This window comes from Chrysemys picta, chromosome 22 (assembly GCF_011386835.1).
Source record: "Chrysemys picta bellii isolate R12L10 chromosome 22, ASM1138683v2, whole genome shotgun sequence".
Taxonomy (NCBI): Eukaryota; Metazoa; Chordata; order Testudines; family Emydidae; genus Chrysemys; species Chrysemys picta.
The window spans coordinates 1,621,057-1,644,313 of NC_088812.1; the positions used below are offsets into that span (position 1 = coordinate 1,621,057).

The 23,257-nt window shown below is 63.2% G+C and overlaps 2 protein-coding genes across 5 annotated transcripts in view; both read right to left on the minus strand.

Moving 5' to 3' along the window:
• LOC101937483 (potassium channel subfamily T member 2) overlaps nt 1-11,109 on the minus strand; it is a 43,058-nt gene extending 31,949 nt beyond the window's left edge. For all 4 annotated transcript variants that reach the window (XM_065576519.1, XM_065576520.1, XM_065576518.1 and 1 more), the window contains exons 1-5: nt 10,621-11,109; nt 1,889-1,968; nt 1,273-1,375; nt 803-856; nt 671-719 (exon numbers count right to left, since the gene is read on the minus strand). In XM_065576519.1, coding sequence (XP_065432591.1) covers nt 671-719; nt 803-856; nt 1,273-1,375; nt 1,889-1,968; nt 10,621-10,709 — 375 coding nt within the window. In that variant the 5' untranslated portion in view covers nt 10,710-11,109. The remainder of the gene's footprint in view (nt 1-670; nt 720-802; nt 857-1,272; nt 1,376-1,888; nt 1,969-10,620) is intronic.
• A 3,465-nt stretch (nt 11,110-14,574) lies between these two features.
• QTRT1 (queuine tRNA-ribosyltransferase catalytic subunit 1) lies at nt 14,575-22,971 on the minus strand. The gene is made up of 11 exons (XM_065576522.1): nt 22,938-22,971; nt 22,107-22,418; nt 21,345-21,413; nt 20,143-20,281; nt 18,635-18,713; nt 17,736-17,851; nt 17,053-17,191; nt 16,270-16,345; nt 15,989-16,098; nt 15,558-15,642; nt 14,575-15,317 (listed from the first exon to the last, which is right to left on the minus strand). The coding sequence occupies exons 1-11, from the start codon at nt 22,950-22,952 to the stop codon at nt 15,165-15,167; spliced, it is 1,293 nt and encodes a 430-aa protein (XP_065432594.1). The 5' UTR covers nt 22,953-22,971; the 3' UTR covers nt 14,575-15,164.
• Between the last annotated feature and the right edge of the window lie 286 nt (nt 22,972-23,257).

Consider the following 23,257-nt stretch of genomic DNA (forward strand, 5'->3'; position numbering starts at 1 on the left):
AGAGCTCCAGGGTCCCCCTACCACCCGGGGCAGTGGGGAGCTGCGGGGATCCCCCTGATGTCCATGGCGGCTGGGAGTTTGGGGGCCCCGCTGCCTCAGGGAGGACCCCGCGGCTCCCAGCCTCTGGTGCTGAAGTCACAGAGGTCTTTGGAAGTCACGGATTCCATCCGCAGCCGGAATGATCCCCGGGGCCCTTGGCCAGATGGTAGATATTTAAAGTGAGTCATTCTCCACCCCGACCCTGACCCCGACCCCTCTCCCCCAGGCTGGCTGGGGCTTCCGAGTCCTGGGCCTTCCTGGTTTCCGCTCTTCGCTGCCTGGGATCAGCTGTTCCCTTGCCCCTTGTGTGTGCAGCATTGCCCAGCGGCTGTTAAACATGGCCGGGTGACCACGCCCCACCCCAGAGGTGGCTGCATGTCAGCGCCCAGAGAAGCAACCTCTGGGATCCTTTGTGAGGAAAGAGGCTGGTGAAACTGCCGACACGCCACCTCCCTCGATAACCCATGTGACCAGCTCAGTCCCCTCCCAGTGGGGGGGTCCCTCCATGTGTCCATCACACCCCCAAGGCAACCCCCCCAATACTAGGACACAGACTCCTAGGCCCCCACAAGTCACTAACCCCCATGCGCTCCAGCCCCCCGCTGCTCTCCCTGCAGACCCCCCCACTCACCTGCAGCCCCCAGAGGGGCAGAGGCCTATTCACCCAGATAATCGGGGTCCTGGAAGAGAAAAGCCACATTGAGGGCAGGCTCCAGCGCTCCCCAGCCCTGGTCCCGCCGGCTCGGCGCCTCCGGACACTTACCAGTCAAATTTATTCAGGTGGTGAGCGGAGTGGTTCTGCCTGGGGCAGCCCCAGCTGGAAAAGCAGAGGGAGACAGACAGACAGACAGACTTCTGAGCCCCCGGCCATCGTCTCCATTCACCGGGCCGGCCCTGGTTTCTGCCCCCCCATCGCCACCCCGGGGTGTCCGCTGTGATCTCCGTGCCAAAGTTGCTCAGACAGCCTCTCCTGCCCGGCACGTGCAGCTGGCACGTCTCTGGGCAGGGTGGGGTGATTGGCGCCCCGGGCCGAGCCAGCGAACCCAGCGGTGCTGTGGCAGAGAGCATTCTGGGTAACGTGGGGGCTGCCCATGGGGCACCCGTGCCCACCCCACCCTTTCTGTGCGGCTCCCAGCATGGCGCTGCCGGTCACCGTAGGGCTGTGTCTCCTGGCCGCCCGCAGCCAGGGGGGCTCTGAGCTAATCACGGCCAGGGCAGGGGGGCCTCACTCACCAGCCCCCTCGGCCCTCCTGGGGGTCGTCCAGCAGCACCCGGATGATGTACAGGAGACAGCTGAGCAGTTTGAGGGAGAAGTTAAACAGACGCACCCGCAAACCTGAAACACACACGGGGGTGAGACTGGCAGTGCCCCTAGCGCCGCGCTGGGGTGAGCACAGACGGCGAGGGCAAAGCCCCCACCCCACTGCCAAGGGAACCCAGGAGTCCTGACGCCCAGGCCTCCCTGCTCTAACCGCTAGACTCTACTGCCCCTCCCAGAGTTGGGGATAAACCCAGGCGTCGTGGGTCACAGGATTCCTGCCTCAAGCCCACATCTGATGGTCGAGCTAGAGCGAGCGGGGCCCCAGGACAGACAGTAACGCCCACGAGGCGAGGGAGATGGGGCTGGAGGGGAGAAACGGGAGGTTCCCGGGCGCTCCGAGCTGTGATTCGGTCCCATCCTGTGGCCCAGGCAGACCCAGTTCGGGGCCCCGGCAGCTGCAGACCCACAGAACCGTCCATCGCCGTGAGCTGTGGTGCCTGGGCCGTGGGGAGGCCGCGCCCTGCTCTAGCCGTCCCAGACTATGCGCCGGGCCCCCCCCCAGGACTGGGGGCGGCCGGAGCGACTCACTGGAGCGCTGGTTCTTGATGAAGAAGAGTTTCAGCCGCTCCTTGAAGGTGTTTTCGTTGACGTAAAACTCCACTTGGACCCTGCGAGAGAGACGGGGTCAGTGGGGGACGAGCTGAGGCTGCAGGGACCCCTTGGAATGGGGCTCCGGACAGATCCAGGCAGCCTCTGCCAGGCTGGGTCAGCACCAGAGACAGCTCCCCAGGGTGCCACCTTCCCGGACACAGTCCAGGGGCTTTTATCCCCACAGTGCCCCAGGAAGGCAGGGCAGGATCAGTGACTTGCCCACGCTCTCCCCGGGGAGTCGGTGGCAGAGCTGGGTGGCCACCCCAGATCTCCGAGTCCTGGCCCAGCGCCTGCATCCCATGCCCAGCCTCTCCCCCCTAGGTCCTATCGGGCTGGGGTCCCCCTTTGCCTTGTGTCTGGGGCTGGCAGAGCCCGGCGACTCCAGGCCCTCACTCCAGTGCGTCGCTTACTGCTGGGCGCTAATTGGCTGGCAGGACCCTAAGCTGGACTCGCTTCACTTGGCCTCCAGCGAGTGGCATCTCGTTAGCTGTGATCACTGAGCCGGAGAGGGAGCCTGGGGTGGTACCAGGCCTGGGGGGGGTGCAGGGAGGGACGCTGGCATCAGTGATGTGCCAGGATGCAGGGAGCAGCCAGACGTTTGGATTCCAAAGCCCCTTGTGGTTGTGCCCCCAGAAGAGCAGCGGCGATCGGATCCTACCCCCCGGCTCCGCTCCAGGCCCATTGGCAGAATTGCTGGTTCTGAGAGCTCAGAGCCTTCACCCCCAGCGGGGTGCCCAGCCACAAGCCCGGCTGAGCGGCTCCCAGATCCCCCCACTGGCATGTTCTTGCTCCTGATGAACCACCAGCTCCGGCAACCTCAGCCCTAGGCAGGAGCAGACGCTATCGCATGCGGGCTCCCCGTGTAGCTTCACGTTCAACTGGATCATCCTCAGGGCAAGGACCGTCCCCCATGCCAGAGCTGGGAAGAGAACACAGGCGTCCTGACCTGCTGCACCAGCGATGGCACGCGGCCACCTCCCCTCCGCCAGCGAGCGGCTGCATGAGGCCTGCTGCAGGGATACTCGGCTGCTGGTTTCTCCCCACCCCTCCCCATAGCACCTGCCTCGTTTGCATTCGTCAGGAATCCTGCATCCATCACCCCGATCATCAGACAATGCGCCGGGCGGAGGGAGGCAGCCGCAGTAATTTCAGGCGCCCCCACCTGCTTGAAACCCAGGACTTGGCTTTGCCCATGTCATTCGCCCCGGGAACCAGTGGGCATGGGGGGCAGGGCTGGGTTACGGCCCTGCACTGGGACCTGGGCCCAGCGCCTGGCATCAGCGGGTGAGAGCAGCCTCGTGACATTCATCCACCAAACATCCAGAATTACGTTTCTAGCCCTTAAAAAGCAACAGAGGGTCCTGTGGCACCTTTGAGACTAACAGAAGTATTGGGAGCATAAGCTTTCGTGGGTAAGAACCTCACTTCTTCGGATGCAAGTAATGGAAATCTCCAGAGGCAGGTATAAATCAGTGTGGAGATAACGAGGTTAGTTCAATCAGGGAGGGTGAGGTGCTCTGCTAGCAGTTGAGGTGTGAACACCAAGGGAGGAGAAACTGTTTCTCTAACTAACTAACCTCGTTATCTCCACACTGATATATACCTGCCTCTGGAGATTTCCATTACTTGCATCTGAAGAAGTGAGGTTCTTACCCACGAAAGCTTATGCTCCCAGTACTTCTGTTAGTCTCAAAGGTGCCACAGGACCCTCTGTTGCTTTTTACAGATTCAGACTAACACGGCTACCCCTCTGATTCTAGCCCTTGTGGTTTGCAAAGGAAAACGTTAAAGAACATCAGAACGGCCAGCCTGGGTCAGAGCAAAGACCCATCCAGCCCAGTGTCCTGTCTCCTGACAGTGGCCAGTGCCAGGTGCCCCAGAGTGAATGAACAGAACAGGGAATCATCAAGTGACCCATCCCCTGTCGCCCATTCCCTGCTTCTGGCAAACAGAGACTAGGGACACCATCCCTGCCCGTCCTGGCTAATAGTCATTGATGGACCTATCCTCCGTGAACTTATCTAGTTCTTTTTTGAACCCTGTGATAGTCTTGGCCTTCACAACATCCTCTGGCAAGGAGTTCCATGGGTTGACTGTGCGTTGTGTGAAGAAATACTTCCTTGTATTTGTTTTAAACCTGCTGCCTATTAATTCCATTGGGTGACCCCTAGTTCTTGTGTTATGAGACGGAGTAAATAACACTTCCTTAGTCACTGTCTCCACACCAGCCATGATTTTATAGACTTCTAGCATATCCCCCCTTAGTCGTCACTTTTCCAAGCTGAAAAGTCCCAGTCTTATTAATCTCTCCTCATACAGCAGCCGTTCCATCCCCCTAATCATTTCTGTTGCCCTTTTCTGAACCTCTTCCAAATCCAATATATGTTTTTTAAGATGGAGCAACCACATCTGCATGTAGTATTCAAGGATGAATACTGGATTTATACCATGGATTTATATAGAGGCAATATGATATTTTCTGTCTTATTTTCTATCCCTTTCTTAATGATTCCCAACATTCTGTTCGCTTTTTTGACTCCGCTGCACATTGAGTGGATGTTTTCAGAGAACTTTCCACAGTGACTCCAAGATCTCTTTCTTGAGTGGTAACAGCTAATTTAGACCCCATCATTTTATACGTATAGTTGGGATGATGGTTTCCAATGTGCGTTACTTTGCATTTATTAACACTGAATTTCATCTGCCATTTGGTTGCCCAGAGGATGTGTGGGCATGTGTCTGCAGGGGGTGAGCGGGGAAGCTACTGCCCTTGGGCCGGAGCTGGGCTCCGGGGGCTGGGGATGAGCAGACAGGCTGGGACCCCCCCGGGGGACTTGCTCCGCTGACAGACAAGCGGACGTGGGAGGGAAATTGACCCGGGTTCCAGCTTCCACCTCCCGTCAGGTGAGAGCAATTTGCTGACGCATCTAGCCCTGGGGCAGGAGACTGCGCACCCCCGGCGTAGAGAGCTGGGCTGCAGGTCAGGACCGAGGGGCACCAGCAGAGCTAGAGAAAATCTCTCCTGTTTCTTGCCCACGCTCCCGTCTGTCTCTGACACTCCAGCTCTGTGCAGCTGACGGAACTTTTTCCTTTTCTTGTCCCCCGCCCCCAGTACCAGGGAAGAATCCAAAGCCCCTTTCCCTGCCGGCTGGGAGGGGGAGGAGGGGAAGGGCCTGGTTGGCAGGCTAAGGCCGAATTTAGGCTACAGTTGCTGGGCCGGAGACTGGGCAGCTGAGACTGGCAATGAAAGGAACCAATAATGAGCCAAGAGCAGCTCCCAGATTTTCCCTCTGCTCCGGCCGAGGCTGAGAACCGCTGGGGCCAGGCAGAGGTCCACGGGGAGCAGAGGAGCTGGCGGGAGCAATATCCCTTAGGACTCTGGGAGCCAGGACTCCTGGATTCTCGCTCTGCCACTAAGAGGGGAGTGGGGGCTAGTGGTTAGAGCAGGGTGCTGGACACCTGGGTTCTATTCCCAGGACTCTGTCATCCAGGCTGGAGATTGGGGGTGAATCCTGGATCCCTCTCCCACTGGGCCTCCACCCTTTGGGAGCATTTCCCCTTTCTGCCTTCCCTGCAGCCATGAACCCAGCCCCCCTCAGGCCCCCAGGGGCCGCTGGTGGCTGAAATGTGGTGATCAGCCCTGCAGGAGCTCCTGTGTGACAGGGGGTGGGTGGGTGGCCAGATGAGGGAATCTCTCGCCGGCTGCGTTCCCGTTCGGTGCCCGCCCAGCACCCAGCTCCTGTGACAGTCCAAGAAAAACAGTAATTTGCCAGTTAGACGCCTCCCCCGGCTGCTGGGAAGGGGGCGGAACTGGCACCGTTATCAGCACTCACCATGCCGCCTGGCACACTGGGTGCGCAGAGCCGGGCGCGGGTTTGTTATTGTAGGGTGCACGGAGCCGGGCACTGGTTTGTTATTGTAGGGTGCACGGAGCCGGGCACTGGTTTGTTATTGTAGGGTGCGCGGAGCCGGGCGCTGGTTTGTTATCGTAGGGTGCGCGGAGCTGGTTTGTTATTGTAGGGTGCACGGAGCTGGTTTGTTATCGTAGGGTGCACGGAGCCGGGCGCTGGTTTGTTATCGTAGGGTGCGCGGAGCTGGTTTGTTATCGTAGGGGTGCATGGAGCCGGGCGCTGGTTTGTTATCGTAGGGTGCAAGGAGCCGGGCGCTGGTTTGTTATCGTAGGGTGCATGGAGCCGGGCGCTGGTTTGTTATTGGAGGAGTGCATGGAGCTGGTTTGTTATCGTAGGGGTGCATGGAGCTGGGCGCCGGTTTGTTATCGTAGGGTGCAAGGAGCCGGGCGCTGGTTTGTTATCGTAGGGTGCATGGAGCCGGGCGCTGGTTTATTGTAGGGTGCGCAGACCCCTATAGTGTTTCGTTAGCATATTATGAACACGGCAGCTGCATTCACCCGTATGTTAATAGAGGGTCACGCAGGGGCTCCATGTGCTGGTTTGTTATTGTAGGGTCTCTAGGTGCTTTGGGGGCTGAGCCACCCAGCATAGCAGGACCCAGGGGGGCAAGGGGCCGGCCCAGCCCCTCTTGGGGTGCCCTGTATCAATTGCAGGAGACGCACAAGGAACAAAGCTGCTCATTCTCACCTTCCGCTGCTCCCAGCATGCCGCTGGGCACGGCCCCCGCACCCTGCCTCCCTTTGCTGCTCCAGAGCCCCGCCCGGCCCCCAGGGGACTCAGCCACCAGCAGATCCCTGCCCCTCCCCCCCCAAATGCCCTGCGGCTGCTGCCGGAGCAAGGCCTTCAACCCCTTCCTTCCAATCTCCCCACTTGTCACGGGGAAGGATAAACGAGCTGGTGTTTTATTTCCGGCTCCCATTACAGGGCTCTGGTTCTTACTCAGAGAAAGGGAGGAGGCGGCCAGACCAGAGGAATAAAATATTCAACTTCCAAGCCCCGAATCTTGTGATTATCGTTAACCGGATGAGGGTCGTGCCCACTGAGAACAGAGGCCCTGTTGCACTGGGCACCACTGGGTGCTCGTGGTGCCAGGTGCTGCCCAGACCAGATCGGCTGCACACACATGGCGAGAGTCAGCCCCTACCCTGAAAAGCTCCCAGTCTACTAGACATAGGAGGGGTTATTGTCCCTCTTTTACAGATGGGGAAACTGAGGCCTGCAGAGATGCATGGATGTGCCCAAGCTCCCGCAGGGAGAGCCAAGGGATGGAAAGGCAGTGCCCACCCCCCGCTCTCTTCCAGCCCGCTGATGCCTCGCCCAGTGGAGGCCCAGGAAGGGCCATAAGCCACTGGCGGGAACCCATTTGCCTGGAGCCATCAAGACTTCAGCTCCCTGGGGAGCTGGAGGCCAGCGGCGAATCCCGAGAGGCCCAACGCCAGCCCGGGCCGAGCTTGGCCCGCTCTTTCCGCCCAGGGCCCCAGCCAGCTCCAGATGGGCACCTGACCCCCTCCATGCCCACAACGAGGTGCAGCCACACAGCCCCTCACCCTGGGAGAGGATGGGGAGCTACCAGCATTGTGCAGAGGGGGAAACTGAGTCACAGAGCAGGGAAAGGGCTCACCCCAGGTCACAGATCCAGGCTTAGAACCCAGGAGTCCCCACTCCAGCCCCTCCCCCACCCAGATAGGGTTCCAGCCCAGCTGAGCGATGCCTCATTGGCAAAAGGCCAGGATCCCGCTGCTGCAGCTGCCCTGTTCTCTACTCTTGGTGCTGTGGCCCTGGGAAACTACAATGCCCAGCATGCACCACTCTGTCGCTAGCCAAGCATAAACGGTGGGGGGGAACAATGCATGCTGGGAGCTGTAGTCTCAGCAGGCTGCACCTTGGTGTTAGAAATTGGGACATGGGTGGGGAGCGCATTGGTCCAGGCCTTGCCCCCTGGGGAGGGGGTGGGGGTGGGGAAAGGCAGGCCAGGGGATGCCGGGCTGGGGTGAAGCCGGGGATGGGGGGGGGGACGACACAAAGACAGGGAGGGGGAACAGGCCTTGCGACCAGCAACCACCACATTGAGACACCAGCGTGGGCGCGGGTCTATCACTCTCCCCTCCTCAGCGAGTCAAGCGAGCGTTAATCACTCCGGCTGCTCCTAAGCCAGGCAGGGATGGCTCAGCAGTTGGGGGAGGACACAGGCTGCGCTGGGGGGGGGCTGCCCGTCCATCAGGGAACAGACACCGAGATGGCACCTTCTGCTGAGACACTCTGTATGCAACATTCAGGGGGAGGCAAAATCCCATGAGGGGCGTGGGCTTGTGAGGCGGGCACGGCCCTGGCATGCAGGACTCCTGGGTTCTATGCCCAGCTTTGCCACCCAGTGAGCAGGGCGAGTCACTTGCCTGCTCCGTGCCTCGGTTTCCCCTCCAAATCTTTGTCTGTCTTGGGCCTCAGTTCTCCCTTTGTAAGCGGGTGAGAATGATCCTTGAGGAGCTCTCTGGGGGAGGGACGGGCTCTCACGCGGTCTCTGCAGCGCGCGGGATAACGGGGGCGCCCCCGGAGCTGGGTTGTGGTCTGTGCGCATCACAGTGGGATACACCTAGTTAACCACAACAGATCTCCTCCACCCAGCCTCTGCCCGCTGGGCCAGATCCAGGCTGGCACTTAAAGGCCCAGAAGGTTCCCCTCGCTGGCACCAGCCGACAGCCCCGGGTACCCGCTCAGGCTGCAGGGAGCTGGCTCCAGGAGGCCTCCGCCCAAGGGGGAGGAGCTGGGGCAACAGGGGGAAATGAGTGGAGGTTGAAGAGGGTATCCCAGCCCAGCTCCTGCTCCTTCCTGTCTCTGCCCCATATCCACCCCCCACCCACACATCTCCCTGCATGAAGCCAGGGCACACCTAAGCTAGCCCCATATCCCCCACTCCAGTGAGCAGGCAGCAGCCGGTGACTGTCACGGGAAGCAGGCTAGGAACAGGAGGGGTGTGGGTGGATGGGCGGGGGGGGGGGGGAGAATGGGCTCCAGGGAAGCTCTGAAAACACCCCTCCTCCCCCAATCTGGGCACACAGCTTCATTAACCCCTTAGGAGCTGATATCCCAGCAGCCCCAGGCCACCGAGACTCGGGTCACTGGAAGAACAGACCCAGACCAGCCCCATGCCGGGCTCCCCCCACCCAAGCTCTGCTAGTGTCCCCCGCTCCTGACCTGCAGCCCCTGCCAGCCCAGCCCTGCCCCCCCAGCTCTGCTAGTGCCCCCCGCTCCTGACCTGCAGAACCCTGCCGCTAACCCAGCCCTGGGCTCCCCCAGACCCCCAGCTTCGCTGGTGCCCTCACTCCCGACCCGCAGCCCCTGCTACCCCAGCCCTGCCCCCCAGCTCTGCCGGTGCCCCTCACTCCCGACCCGCAGCCCCTGCTATCCCAGCCCTGCCCTCCAGCTCTGCCGGTGCCCCTCACTCCCAACACGCAGCCCCTATTCCAGCCCCGGGATCCCCCCCATCTCTGCCGGTGCCCCTCACTCCCGACCTGCAGCCCCTGCTATCCCAGCCATGCCCCCCAGCCCTGCCGGTGCCCCTCACTCCTGACCTGAGGCCCCCCCCCGGCAAATCTGCCTCTCCCCATCCAGTCCCAGAGCAGCAGGGACTGGCTGGCCCAGCGGGGTGGGGAATGGGATCCCGGCTCCAATCTGACCCCAGGGGCGGGATCTCCAGGGGGACGGGCCGGCTCAGCAGAGAGGCTGGGGACTGCATGAGCCATGGAGACGGAGTGTCCCATCGGGGGATCCCTCAGGGCAGGGCTGGGGGTGGGGCACATTGCCATTGCCTGAACCCCCGCCCCCACGTGCTGCAGCGGGGGGGGGGGGGCGTGCGCTGTGCATGCCAGTGAGAGCCAGGGAGACCCCCGGGGACACCAGACAGAGCCCCACGCAGTGCCACGGGGAAACCGCCCAGCTCCACACAGTGCGCGACCTGCCCCCATGCTCAGCCACGGGGGCTCCCGCTGCGCCCAGCCGCGCCTGGGGGGCAGGCCCCCGGAGATTCCCCCATGGAGACCCCTGGCAGCAGCCGTCAGAGTCACAAAGGACCCCGGGGCGCCAGGCGACACCCCAGGGCGCTACGGAGAACCACCGAAAGCCAGCCGGTGTCCCCTGTCGCCGCCCCGAACCACCCAACATGGGCTGGGAAACAGCCCTGGCTTCCCGGGGGTCCGATCCGGAGCCTCCCCCTTCTCCCGGAGCCGGGGAGAGAACCCAGGCGTCCTGGCTCCCCCCCCCCCCCACCTCTAACCACTCCCCTCCCAGAGCTGGGGAGAACCCAGGAGTCCTGGTACCAAACACCAGACCCCGCTGCCGCTCCCTTCCCTCTCCACGCCCCGGGGCAGCGCCTCCCCATTTGCCCCCCTCCCTCACGCGGGGGCCCAGAAGTGGCAGGACACAGACAGCAGCAGGGAGTTTGGGGGAGGCTCTGGGGGGGGGGGGTGGCACTGATCCGGGAGGGGGACTGAGCCCCCTGCAAGTCCAAAGCTGGAGCCTGCCCCCCCCCGCCTCAAAGGGGGAATTGGGGGGAAGGGGAAGACGCAGGCGCCCCGCTCCCAGGGCAAAGCGGTTCGGGCGGGCGGGCGCAGACCCACCGCCCAGGCACCACGCCCCGGAGAGCCCGACGCCCAAAGCCGGGCTGGCAAAGCTGGAGTGGGGACCAGCATCTCCGGGGCCGCTCCAGCCCCCCCAGGCCCCAGCGCCCCCCAGGCCCAGGCCCCAGCGCCGGGCTCCCCTCACCTCTCGTCGGCCTGCCAGTCCCCCAGCAGCAGGTCCCGGAAGCGGTAGCGAGGGGGCAGGGGCAGCACCTCCTTCTCCAGCTCCACCATGTTGGCTCTCGACGCCGCCGTCGCTCAGCTGCGCCCCGGCGGCTCGCGGGTGCTGGGAGCCGCTGGCCAGGGCGGCCCGCTACGGCCGGAGCCCACGGGCATGGCGGGGCGGCGCGGGCATCCGGGAGCAGGTCTCTGCCCCCCGCTGCCGGGGCTGTGGAAGGAAGCGAGCGGCTGGTGCCATCAGCCTTGCCAGGGACTGGTGCCCGGCGCCTGCGGCAGCCTGCGAGGGGCCCCCGCCTTGGCTCCCCCGCTAGCCCATGGCCCGGCCCCCGGGGGGCGAGCGGCCCCTGCCAGGCGGGCTCGGGGCTCCGGAGGCAGGGGAAGGGAGGCGGCGGAGCGAGGGGAGGCCGCCGCTGAGCGCGCCTCGGTCTCCGGCAGGGATGTGGGGGGCGGTTTCCAGCAGGAGGGGCCGCCCCGATCCGCCCCTCGCCTGGGGGTTGCTGTCCTGTCCCCTCCCTGGGCCACCTGCGGCCGCGGCGCTTCCTTAACCCCTCGGGCTCCGGGAGGGGGGCACAAGATGCCCCCGCTCCCCCGCCACCTGGCTCCCCCCCCCCGCTCTGATCCACCAGCCCCCACTCCCCTCCCAGAGCCGGGAGAGAACCCAGGCGTCCTGGCTCCCAGCCCCCCCCTGCTCTGACCCACCAGCGCCCACTCCCCTCCCAGAACTAGAGAGAGAACCCAGGAGTCCTGGCTCCCAAGTGCGCTGCTCTAACCACTAGACCCCGCTCCCCTCCTCGAGCTGGGATAGAACCCAGGAGTCCTGCTCCCAGCCTCCTCCGCTCTCACCCATCAGTCCTGACTCCCCTCCCATAGCTTGGGGGAGAACCCAGCAGTCCTGGCTCCCCCCCCCACCCCACTCTGCTTTTCTATCCAACTAGACCCCACCCCACTCCCCTCACAGAGCCAGGGAGAGAACCCAGGAGTCCTGGCTCCCAGCCTCCCCTGCTCTGACCCACCAGCTCCCACTCCCATCCCAGAGCTGGGGAGAGAACCCAGGAGTCCTGTTCCCAGCCCCCACTGCTCTCACTCAGCAGCCCCCACTCCCATCCCAGAGCTGAAATAGAACCCAGGAGTCCTGGCTCCCCCCGCCCCTTTTCCTATCCCACCAGACCCCACCCCCCTCCCAGAGCTGGGGAGAGAACCCAGCAGTCCTGGCTCCCAGCCGCCCTGCTCTAACCACTAGCCCCCACTCCCCTCCCGGTGGTGCAGGGGACCCCTGACAGCTGCATTCACACACAGCCTATAGTGCACACGCAGGACCAGACTCACGCCTGGCCATCGCTGTGTGTACTCCTGAGTGTGCATCTGGCACTAGTGCATGTCTCCCTCCAGCACCATGGCCTCCTTCCTCTCCCTCTCTCACCCAGCTTCCCCCCCACACTGGGCCCCACTCTCTGCCCCTTCTCCTAGGCCAGGGCACCTCACCACCACTCCCCGCCCTCCATGACACCCTGTGTCAATGCCTCATGCCAGGTGCAGCCTGGCTAGGAGATACCTGGGGGGGGGGGGACACCTGGGTCCAACCCATGTATAGCTTAACCCCTTGATCACCAACTGCCCAATGTACCAGGGCTGCCCAGGGTACCGGGCACCACAGCTGGAAGAGATGCCCCGAGCAGGGTACAGGTGCCACGTGCCTGGCAAGCGCCTGCCCTGTGATTCTGATGGCCCAGGCAGGGGGACCCGGGCAAGGCCGCTCTCTTTTGCTGGAGGGTTTGCAAAGCTGAATCTGCCCAGAACAGAGGAGCCCCAGTGCCAGCGTCGCTTACCCACTCACCAGGTGCCCGGGCAACACTACCCTTCCCCCGGCCCCTCACCCCTTGGGTTCCTTCCTGGGCTGCCCTGTTCCGGCTGGCAGGGACGAGAGGAACCCGGCTCAAAAGCAGGATGAGGGAGCAGGCAGGGCTAACAAACGCACCGCATCTTCCCAGCCAGCTGCATTACCCGGCACAAGCCCCTGCAAGCCAGGTGGGTGGGCATAGGCACCCCCCCCAGGCAAGACAGGATCTGCGCTCTGGGAGGAGAATGGGGGCTGGTGGGTTAGAGCAGGAGCCAAGACTCCTGGGTTCACTCCCCAGTGAAGGGAGGGTAGGGGGGGCTGGGAGCCAGGATTCCTGGGTTCTCTCCCCAGTGAGGGTAGGGGAGGCTGGTGGGTTAGAGCAGGGGGGGCTGGGAGCCAGTTCTGGGAGGGGAGTGGGGCCGGTTGGGTTAGAGAAGGGGGGGCTGGGAGCCAGGACTCCTGGGTTCTCTGCCGGCTCTGGGAGGGGAGTGGGGGCTGGTGGGTTAGAACAGGGGGGGGGCTGGGAGCCAGGACTCCTGGGTTCTCTCCCCAGTGAGGGGAGGGTAGGATGGGGGGGATTGGTGGGTTAGAGCAGGGGGGGCTGGGAGCCAGGACTCCTGGGTTCTCTCCCCAGTGAGGGGAGGGGAGGGGAGGGTGCGGGGGGGGGGGGGGCTGGGAGCCAGGACTCTTGGGTTCTCTCCCCAGTGAGGGTAGGGTAGGGCAGGGTGCGGGGGGGCTGGCAGGTTAGAGCAGGGAGGCTGGGAGCCAGGACTCCTGGGTTCTCTCCCCAGTGAGGGTAGGGTAGGGTGGGGGGGATTGGTGGGTTAGAGCAGGGGGGCTGGGAGCCAGTTCTGGGAGGGGAGTGGGGCCGGTTGGGTTAGAGAAGCAGGGGCTGGGAGCCAGGACTCCTGGGTTCTTCTAGTACCGGATCACCCCTCCCCCCAGCAGTCCCTGCTCCAGGCCAGAAGCCAGCGCAGGGTCCCCGTTAGGATGCGAAGCGCACTTACCGTAAACACCCCCGCAGGCACGCAGCAGAACCTCCCGAGCTCGCTGCGGCGCCGCCAGAGCCCCGCTTTCGCCGGGCCCCTGCTGCCCCCTGCTGGCCGAGGGGGGAACCTCCCACTGCCAGCAGCTGGTTCCCCCGCGGACGGAGCAGATCACCCCCTGCCGGGGTGCAGGTGGCGGGGCCCCCCGGGGCTGGGCTTGAGGGAGAGGCAGGAGGGGGGGTATGGAAGGGGAATGGGAACCTCACAGCGCTGCAGACGCTCCCCTTCTAAGCAGGGAGGCAGGGCTGTTAGCGCCCCTGTACCCATGGGGAAACTGAGGCACGGAGACACTAAGCCACTGGCGCAAGATCACATAGGGAGGCTGTAGGCAGAGCAAGGACTTGAAGCCAGGTCCAGGAGGCCCCAGCTCATATCCTAACCACTAGGCCCTGCTTCCTCTCCTCCCCCCACCCAGTGCATAGGGATGGGGGCACCCAGTAGGGTCTGTAACAGGCCACCAGTGGAGAGACTGGCTAGATCCTCCCTGAGGTGGGGGGGAGGGGGGAGACCCCACAAGCCTGGCCCCAGGCCCCAGCCACATCAGCAGCCATCAGGCACAGAACAGGTTGGAGGTGAACACCAAAGCTTTCCCCAGACAGCCCGGGCCTGGCCCTGCCTCCCAGCACGCCTGCTCGCTCCATGCCCAGAGCAGGGGCTGCGAGTGCTGGTGCTGTACCACTGCTGAACAGCTGCCAGGTCCCACCCCAGAAGTGGCTGCATCTGAGCGCTGGGCCCCTGTAGAAACAGCCCCTGCACCACAGCCTAGAGGCGGATGCCCTGGAGCAGGTTCAGACCCAACCCAAGAGACGCAGGAGAGCTCTGGGACTCCCTCCCCCTGTACCTGCTGTAAGGGGATTTGCCCACCTCTCCGAGTCGCAAGCAGGCGTGTGCCCTGCCCCGCGGGTGGCTCCAGGCAGAGGGGGGCCGGGAATCTAGTGCACCTGCGAGCAGACACAGGTGTGGAGGGGTCCAGTCTGCACCCTGGGGCAGCCACACCCCCACGAGTCAGCTCCCCCACAACAGTCTGATCCACTTCCACTGGCAGCTTCACCGCTTTTATTGGGGGCTGGGAGGCAGTGCCCGGCCCCGTGGGGAGCGGAGCGGGGGGCCTGGCTCGGCCTCATTAAAAACCCAACCGTTAATTACAAACCGCGTACAAAAGGGGGGGGTGATGGGGAAAAACAGTAAAACAAAAACAAAGTTTAAAATTATTCCCACGCCTCTTTCTTAATGAGCTTGGAGGCTGCTGGGTTTTAACTCTTTGGACCCCACAATCCAGGCACCGCCCTTGCTCCTGCCACGATCCTGAACTGGGGCTCCCGTGTTACCCAGAACCCTTTGCACAGAGGAGCTCTGTGCTGCAGACTCGCCGACCCCCCTTGTCCCATGCAGGAGATGCTGGGAAGAGCAGCCATCGCTGGACACGGGCCTCCGAAGATGGGGCCGGCTTTGGTCCTGATCCTTCCAGCCAGCTGGGCTGCACGTCTGACCCCTCCAACCACAGGGGGCTGAGGGGGATCTGCCGGGGGGGACACGTGCGGGGCAGCTGGGATAATCCAGGCCAAAGAGTCTTTGTGCCCCTCCAAGCTCATCTTCTTTGTAAAACAACTTCCCCCCCACCTGCCGTCACTCCAGAGTGATATTGACCGAGGCCAGGGCCTCCACGGCCCACGGGGGGTACCGCTCCTGGCTGCCGTACATGGTTCTCATGAAGTCCTGGACGAACTGCGGGAACCTCTGCTCCACGATGCTCTCCCGGATCGACTGCATCAGATTCAGCTGGGGGAGAGGACGGGAGGGGGGGCAGATTACACCCTGAACAGCTCGGATACTGCCCATGTCTCCTCCCGCACCGACTGGGGACAGACCCACGGGCTCACCACACGCCCAGAACCCGCCTGGCTCCGGGGAGGGATCAGCAGCAAATGTAACAGCCCTGCTTCGCCCCCCAGCCTCCAGGGCGGTTAACGGCCGGCACAGAGGGTGGCACTCCAGGGGGCGGGCGCCCTGGGGACTCACCTGGTAGGCGATGTTGTGCACGGTGAGGAGGTGCAGGGCTGCCGTCTCGCTGCGGAACAGGGCGTGCAGGAAGGCCCGGCTGTACCTGGGATGGGGAAACGCCGCGGTGAAGGAGGCACAGGCCACAGGAACCGACCCCCCCCAGGGCAGCCTCGGAAGGGACAGCGCTCGAGAGACGCACGGAAGCTCCCAGCGAAGAGCCAGGGTCGAGAGAAAGGCAGGGATCCAGGGTCAGTACCCTGGGGTGGGGGCAGCTCTGTCCTCCATCCCCCTCACCAGGGCAGGAGATCTGTGCTGAGGGTGGGGACCCAATGCCCCCGAGCACCAACCCACTTCGAGGTGCCTGGTACAGCAGCTGGCTCCCAGCCCGTCTGCGGGGCGAGGATGGGGCCACGGGGAGAGGCCCCGCTCCCCCGACCCAGGGCACGCACCTGCGGCAGGTGGGGCAGCCGCAGTTCTCATCGATGGGCCGGAAGTCCTTGGCGAACTGCTTGTTCTTCACCGGCAGGGAGCCCCAGGGCACCAGGGCCGAGCCGAAGCGCTGGGAGAGGAAGGATCCGGCTGGTTACTGGGACGGGGTTACAGGGTGGGGTGGGGTGTGATCCCAACTGCCTGCCCGTCACTATGGGGGCAACCCAGCACACAGAAGAGCAGCCCAGGGTGTAGACGGGCAGACTGACCCCCGCCCCATCCCCGGGGGGCAGCCACTCACCGCCGTCCGGGTGGGGAAGACGCAGTCGAACATGTCGCAGCCCAGGGCGACGCAGACCACCAGGTCCGTGGCGTAGCTGCGGGGGGGGAGACGGCAGCTCTGCAAACTGACCCACGAGCATGTCGGGTCTCAGCATAGGGCCCCAACACCCAGCACAGCTGGGCTCCAGCCCAAGCCTGGGGAACCTCAAGGAGGGGGTGAGATGACCCAAGCCCCCTCTGCCCCAGTGGGGGGGGGGGTCTCTGGAGGGCAGGGTGAAGCACATGGGTGGGGAAGGGATGTTAGGATTGGGGCCCTGCCCATATGTGGGCCGTACCTGCCAGCCCCCGGGCATCACCCTCTTGGCGAAGGGTCACGTGTTCCCCTCCCATGACCCAAGAGGAAGTGGGGTAACTAAGCAGCCATGTTTAGGCTTCAACTTGCACAATAGGCCTCAAGCGCCTGAACCCCCTCGGTTCGGCAGCATGAAGCAACCCCTGCCCCAGGCTCCCAGGTGCCTGAACCCCCTCAGTTCGGCAGCATGAAGCACCGCTGCCCCAGGCTCCCCGGTGCCTGAACCCCCTCGGTTCGGTAGCATGAAGCACCGCTGCCCCAGGCTCCCAGGTGCCTGAACCCCCTCGGTTCGGCAGCATGAAGCACCCCCTGCCCCACAAGCTGGGCCAAAGCTCAGCGCAGCAGGCGCTGCATAGACGGGACAATCCCTGAGCCAGTCCCCCGAGACGCCAAGTCCAGCCGAAAGCTCCAGGAGAAGGGGAGCCGGCGCTGCTCAGCGCCGACACCTACCCGACCCCCATGAGGTAGCGGGGCTTCCCCCTGGGGAGGCGGTCGGTGCTGAGGGTCACCATCTTCCAGAAGTGGTCCTTTGCCTCGCCGCCGCTCAGCCCCCCGATGGCGAAGCCGGGCACATCCCGCTGCGTCATCTCTGGGGATGGAAACAGAGCTGGGAAGGTCCCGTCCCTAAGGGGGGAGGGGGAGGGCAGGATTGCTCCCACCCACACCCTCATGAGGGTCTCCACAAGCTAAGGGGGCAGATGCAGCTTCTACACCCCCTTGCTTTGCCCCACCTCAGTCTTGCCAGCAGCTCTAAATCCTACCCCAAAGCCAGCTGGGGGCTACCCGCCGCAGGCATCACGGCCCCGCACAGCTCCCACGACCAAAGTGGGACTGGCGACCCCAAACCAGGCCCTGCCCGGCTTCCCGGCAGCTCCCGTAGGGTGACCAGATGTCCCGATTTTATAGGGACAGTCCCGATACTTGGGACTTTATCTTATATAGGCTCCTATTACCCCCCACCCCCATCCCGATTTTTCACACTTGCTATCTGGTCACTCTAAGCTCCGGAGAGGTGAAACCGCTCAGCAACAGGTCCAGGAGCACCGAGGCCCCGCCCGAGATCAGGCCCGTCCCGAGGAGCTCACAGTCTATCTAGACACGGGAAGAATTACCATTGTCCAGGTCTCCATTACCTTCCAGACACTTGGTGCGGAGGGCAGGGTCCAGCCCGCCCTGGATGATGGCGAAGAGGTTCTGCTTGTCGGGTTTGCTGTTGGCGGCGATGCAGCGGTCCAGCCAGCGAATCGACCTGCAACGCACGCGGCCCGCTCAGTCCCTGCCACCCCACGGGAGAGTCGGAGGCAGCGGGGACTCACGGATAGAGCCCTGGACTGGGACTTGGTTCTGTTCCCAGCCCTGCCCCCAACCTGCTGCACCACCCTGCGCAAGCCACTTCACCACCCCGTGCCTCAGTTTCCCCATCTGTCAAAAGAGGATAGTCATGATAGGGACCTGCTTCGGAAAGCACTTGGAGATCGACGGACACGCAGCTCAGCCGGGAGTTAGGAATTAGCCCTATCCCCATGTTAGAGATGGGAAAACGAGGCAGAGCGAGTCAGCGACTGAAGCCATCAGATGGCCGAGTCAGGTGCAGAACACTGGTATTCTGATTCCCACCCCAGTGGCGTACCCAGCCTCCCTGTTAGGGTCCCACTGTACCCCCCCCCCCATCTGGGGGTACCCCCGCCAAGGAGGAACACGCAGGCAGGGCAGCACGGTGACAAAAATCAGACTCCAGAGATGATGACAACCCACACTGGGGGTGAACTGGGCGAGAGGGGAACGCCCTCGACCTGCCCACAGCTGGGACCCCCAGGCGACGAGGCTCCAGCCTGCCAAGGGTTAAACCCCCCCCCCCACACACACACACACACCCTACCAAGCTCCTGGGGCGAGGGATAAAGCAGGGGGCGGGGGAGCCCGAGTGGGGCACCTGCCCATCATCCGGACACCGCCACTTGGGGAAGGCTCTTCTGGGAGTTATCCACCAGGCACAGAAGGGGGGGGGGGGCACTACAGAGACTCGACGAACCTGTACATGGCTTCCTCCACCCGGGGCCCCGTGACAGTGCTGCTCACCACGTCATCCAGCTGCATCATGATGTCTGAGCCTAGGAAGGGAACGAGGGAGAGGCAGCCTGAGCTGGGCCCCGCGAGCCGGGGGAGGGCCAATCTCTAGGGGGATGGCTCCGATTCTCTGCCATGAACTTCACATCCCCGCCCAGAACAGAACCCAAGAATCCTGGCTCCCAACCCTCTGCCCTCCACTCTAACCAACGCAGCCCACTCCCCTTCCGGATCAGGGAGAGAACCCAGGAGTCCTGGCTCCTAGCCCCCCTCCCCTCAACCCACTAGACCCCACTCTGCTTTAACCAAAGGAAAAGCATAAACAGCAATTAACGTCTTCAAAGCACTGACCCCTCCCAAGCCCTGTTGCAGGACCGGGGCCTAAACCGTTCCCAGAGTTACGTTAGCTTCACTCTTCCCGATTTCCCAGGGCAGTTGCTTTTTCCACTCCACCGGGGACTCCCCTTCAGGCCGAGCCAAGCCGCAGGCCTGGGGTTCCCGCTGCTGGTGCCAAGGCAGCGTCTCAGCTGATCTCCCGCCAGCAGCTCTCCGGAGGCCAGCTCACTGACAGCTCCCGGGACCGAGCACCCACGCGGCGTGACTGACCACCGAGGCAGGCCGAGCAGCGGCTGGAGGACGGAGAAACCAGTCTCCCAAAGACTGGGCTTCTCAGAGACGAGCCGTGAAAGCCAGGGACAGAGTTTCAAGCCACTCGACTCCGTTTGGCGGAGATCTCTTCCGTCTTATTCGCCCAGCGCACGCCACCAACTCGGCTCTGAGTCACACAATGATGGGCAGCTCTGAACACAGCACTTTTCCCAGCAGGGCGCCCACTGGAGGAATTAGCAGAGAATTTTCTCTGCTCTTTCCTGGAGAGTTTGTTCCCCCCCTCCCCCACTCACTGTCCTTTTGCTTCCTTTAAGGAGCCAAGCCCTGAAGGCCGATGCCTGTTATTTAACCCCACACATGCTCCCCTGCAGGCAAAGGAGAATGAGGTGTGTCTATGACCAGCTGCGGCTGCTGAGTCGGGGGGGGGGGGGGAAGGGGGGAGTTATTTAATTACCCCTCTGAGGGCGGCTGGCACTGACATGGTCTGAGACCCACCAGACTCATTCCACTAAGCAGCCAGCAGACGGCCGTGACTTTCCAACGCTCCCAGCGCCCGCAGGATTCGAACGGGCAGCCCAGCACGGGAAGGTACCGGAGTGACCGGTTCCCTGGTCTCTCCCCGCACCGGTGCGGCAATAAACACTCCCCGATGAGCGCCCCACCCTGCCCCAGCAGTACAGCACCAGGGCACTGGGGTCAGCACTGCCTCCAAGCGCCCCCCACGGAGTTACCAGCTCAGACTCAAAATCCCTTTTCTCGGTTGGTCTGCACCTTGGGGAGCCTTTTTAAAGGACGAGCCCATCCTGTGCAGTCACTGGCAGGCACCAGGGACCCTGCCAGCAGCTCCCACACAGCACGAGTTACCCAGCGCGTTCTGGATTTCGATGGATTTCTCCGGCATCAGCAGGATCTCTTCCCCATCGTACGGAGACCGGAAGCGGACGCCCTCCTCCGTCACCTCGGACAGCTCCACCAGGGAGACCATCTGGAACCCGCCGCTGTCCTGTGAACAAGCCCATCAAGAACTAGAGAATACCGGGCCTGGGGGCGCTGAGATTTATGCCGAAGATACTGTCCAGGGATCAAGGGTGCAACACAGGGAGAAGGGAGGCTGGACAGCTCGAGGGAGGGGACCAGAGACTCCAGGCCTCTGCTTTGAGCCCACTCCAGGTTGACAGTGGCCCATCTACCTCGGTTGTTCCATGGGGCCATCACTGGAGCATCCGAGCACTTCAGTCATTAGTGAGCTTGCTTCCAACGCCCTCTTTGCAGACGGGGAAACTGAGGCACGGGCAGTCACTGCAAGTCCCGCAGGGAGTCAGCCGCAGAGCCGGGAATCAAACCCAGATCCCCCAAGTGCCAGACCAACGCCTGCACCACGAGGCCCCTTGCTAGTCACCCTCTCCCGGGTGCTCAGTGAGGCAAATGGTGCTAAACAGCAGCCTCAGAGGTTACCCTGCTCGCTCCCGGGGCAGCAAAGAGGCAGGTTGGCTACGGGCAGCATCTTGGAGGGAGTTTGCCCTGCTGGTGCCCAGGCTGAGCCTGTAGATACACAGTAGAGAAGCCGCTTCAACGTGGGACCTTCCACTAGCACTAAATGTACTCTCTGTATTATCTATTAGGTGTATTACGGTAGCACCTAGGCACCCATCGTGGCCCATGGTGCTAGGGGCTGTACATTATGTATTAGGTGTATTACGGTAGCACCTAGGACCCCATGGCGGTACGAGGTGCTGTACAAACCCAGAACAAAACAACAGTCAAGAAAAGCCCCAGATAAGAAACACTGGCCGCAACGTAAGAGTTAGCAGAGGGGAAACATGCCGGAGCCCCATGCTGCCACCCAACTCTGAAATGTCGTGGCACGCTATCCACAAGGGCCCCAATCCTGACCACCCACCCTGCACGCTGCCCAGAGGGGCCCTGATTCACCCCCCAGAGCCAAGCTCCCATGAGAGGCTGCCGGAGTGCCTGGCTTCTAACCTGCTTCCCCCATTACCATCAATCCACAGGGATCAGGCCTCTGAAACACGCCTCCTCTGCCAGCCCTGGCCAGCCCCACTCACCGTGAGAAGGTTCTGTTGCCAGTTCATGAACCCGTGAAGGCCGTTGGCTTGTTTGATGAGCTCAGGCCCCTGCGGTGGATTTAGAGGGGTTAGAAATGTGAACACAAGCCCAAGGCTTCTCCAGAAACCAGACCTCCAGAAGCACCAGCTAACAACTCCCCCCAACCAGGATTGCACCCGTCCTACAGACTACTCCTAGATTGCAGGGACAGGGACACTCACCGGCCTCATGCCCAGGTGATAGATGGGGGTCAGGCCCCCCAGCCGGGGGGGGGGGGTGTCACTCACCGGCCTCATGCCCAGGTGGTAGATGGGGGAGGGGGGGGAGGGGAGATGGGGGTCAGGCCCCCCAGCCAGGGGGGACGGGGGGGTCACTCACCGGCCTCATGCCCAGGTGGTAGGTGGGGGAGGGGAGATGGGGGTCAGGCCCCCCAGCTGGGAGGGGGGTCACTCACCGGCCTCATGCCCAGGTGGTAGGTGGGGGAGGGGAGATGGGGGTCAGGCCCCCCAGCCGGGGGGGGTCACTCACCGGCCTCATGCCCAGGTGGTAGATGGGGGGGGGGGATGGGGGTCAGGCCCCCCAGCCGGGGGGGGGGGGTCACTCACCGGCCTCATGCCCAGGTGGTAGATGGGGGAGGGGAGATGGGGGTCAGGCCCCCCAGCTGGGGGGGGGGGGTCACTCACCGGCCTCATGCCCAGGTGGTAGGTGGGGGGGGGATGGGGGTCAGGCCCCCCAGCTGGGAGGGGGGGGGGGTCACTCACCGGCCTCATGCCCAGGTGGTAGGTGTTGCCCAGGCAGATGCGGCAGCCCAGCCCCTCCAGCTGCCGGGCCGTGATCCCCTTCATGGTGCCCTGCGTGCCCACGGGCATGAAGACCGGGCTGAGCACGGGGCCGTGCGGCAGCCGCAGCTCGCAGGCCCGGGCCTTGCTCAGCCCGCACTCGGCCACCACGCGCAGGGACAGCGCCGGGCCGCAACTGCTGGGCGCCGCCATCTTGGCCCGGGAGTCACGTGACGCCTGCTTGGGCGCCGCCATCTTGGGGACGGTCATGTGATTCCGAGTCGCTCTCGTTGCCTTGGCAACGCGGATATGGGGGTAGCAAAGCAGCTGTCATGTTCAGGCTTCAGCCTCCCCACTAGGCCCGAGCCCTCTCGTGCCCCAGAGCAACGCACCCCCTGCTCCAGCCTGCCCCACAAAGGCCTGAGCCCTGAGCCATCTCATGCCCCAGAGCGATGCCCCCCACTCCAGCCCCCCCAACAACCCAAGCCTCCTCATGCCCGAGAGCAACACACCCCACTCCATCCCCATCAACAGCCCGAGCCCCCTCATGCCCCAAAGCAACACATCCTCCACTCCAGCCCACCCCCACAACAGCCCAAGCCCCCTCATGTCCCAGAGCAAATCCCACAATGGCCCATGCCCCCCCATGTTCCAGAGCAATGTGCCCCCTGCTCCCGCCCACCAAGGGCCCAAGCCCCCTTGCGCCCCAAAGCAAAACATCCCACACTCTTCCCCCCCCCCGAACACCCAAGCCCCCTCATGCCCTAGAGCACAGAACCCCTGCTCCACCCCCAAAAAGAGCAAGATACTGACTTGCAGAGAAATCATCTCCCTAAACCTTATTAGAAAGCAGTTGGGGTTGAATTGGGAGGGCTAATAAGGGGCTGATTTAATTAGGTGTGGCAGGGGTCAGGTGTGAGGAGTCAGGTTGCTGTGTGAGGGCATCAAGGCTCCTAGTATATAGGACCAGGAGTGGAAACTGGAGGTGTCTGGCAGGCAGGTGTAAAGGGAAGATAGTGGTGAGAAAGTAAGTAGGCACTTTGTTTTCTTCAATAAAGTGTATGGGTTATGCTTGATCTGCTAAGGAATCTAGGTAGGCTCTGCTATGCCCCAAAGAGGAGTGCAGAAATATT

Excerpts from the sequence above, each read along its gene's own strand:
- QTRT1 (XM_065576522.1), bottom strand. Across the intron at positions 16,346-17,052 it reads CGCTACCTCATGGGGGTCGG|CTACGCCACGGACCTGGTGG; the intron begins GTAGGTGTCGGC and ends CCCCCCCCGCAG. Across the intron at positions 16,099-16,269 it reads TCTTCCCCACCCGGACGGCG|CGCTTCGGCTCGGCCCTGGT; the intron begins GTGAGTGGCTGC and ends TTCCTCTCCCAG.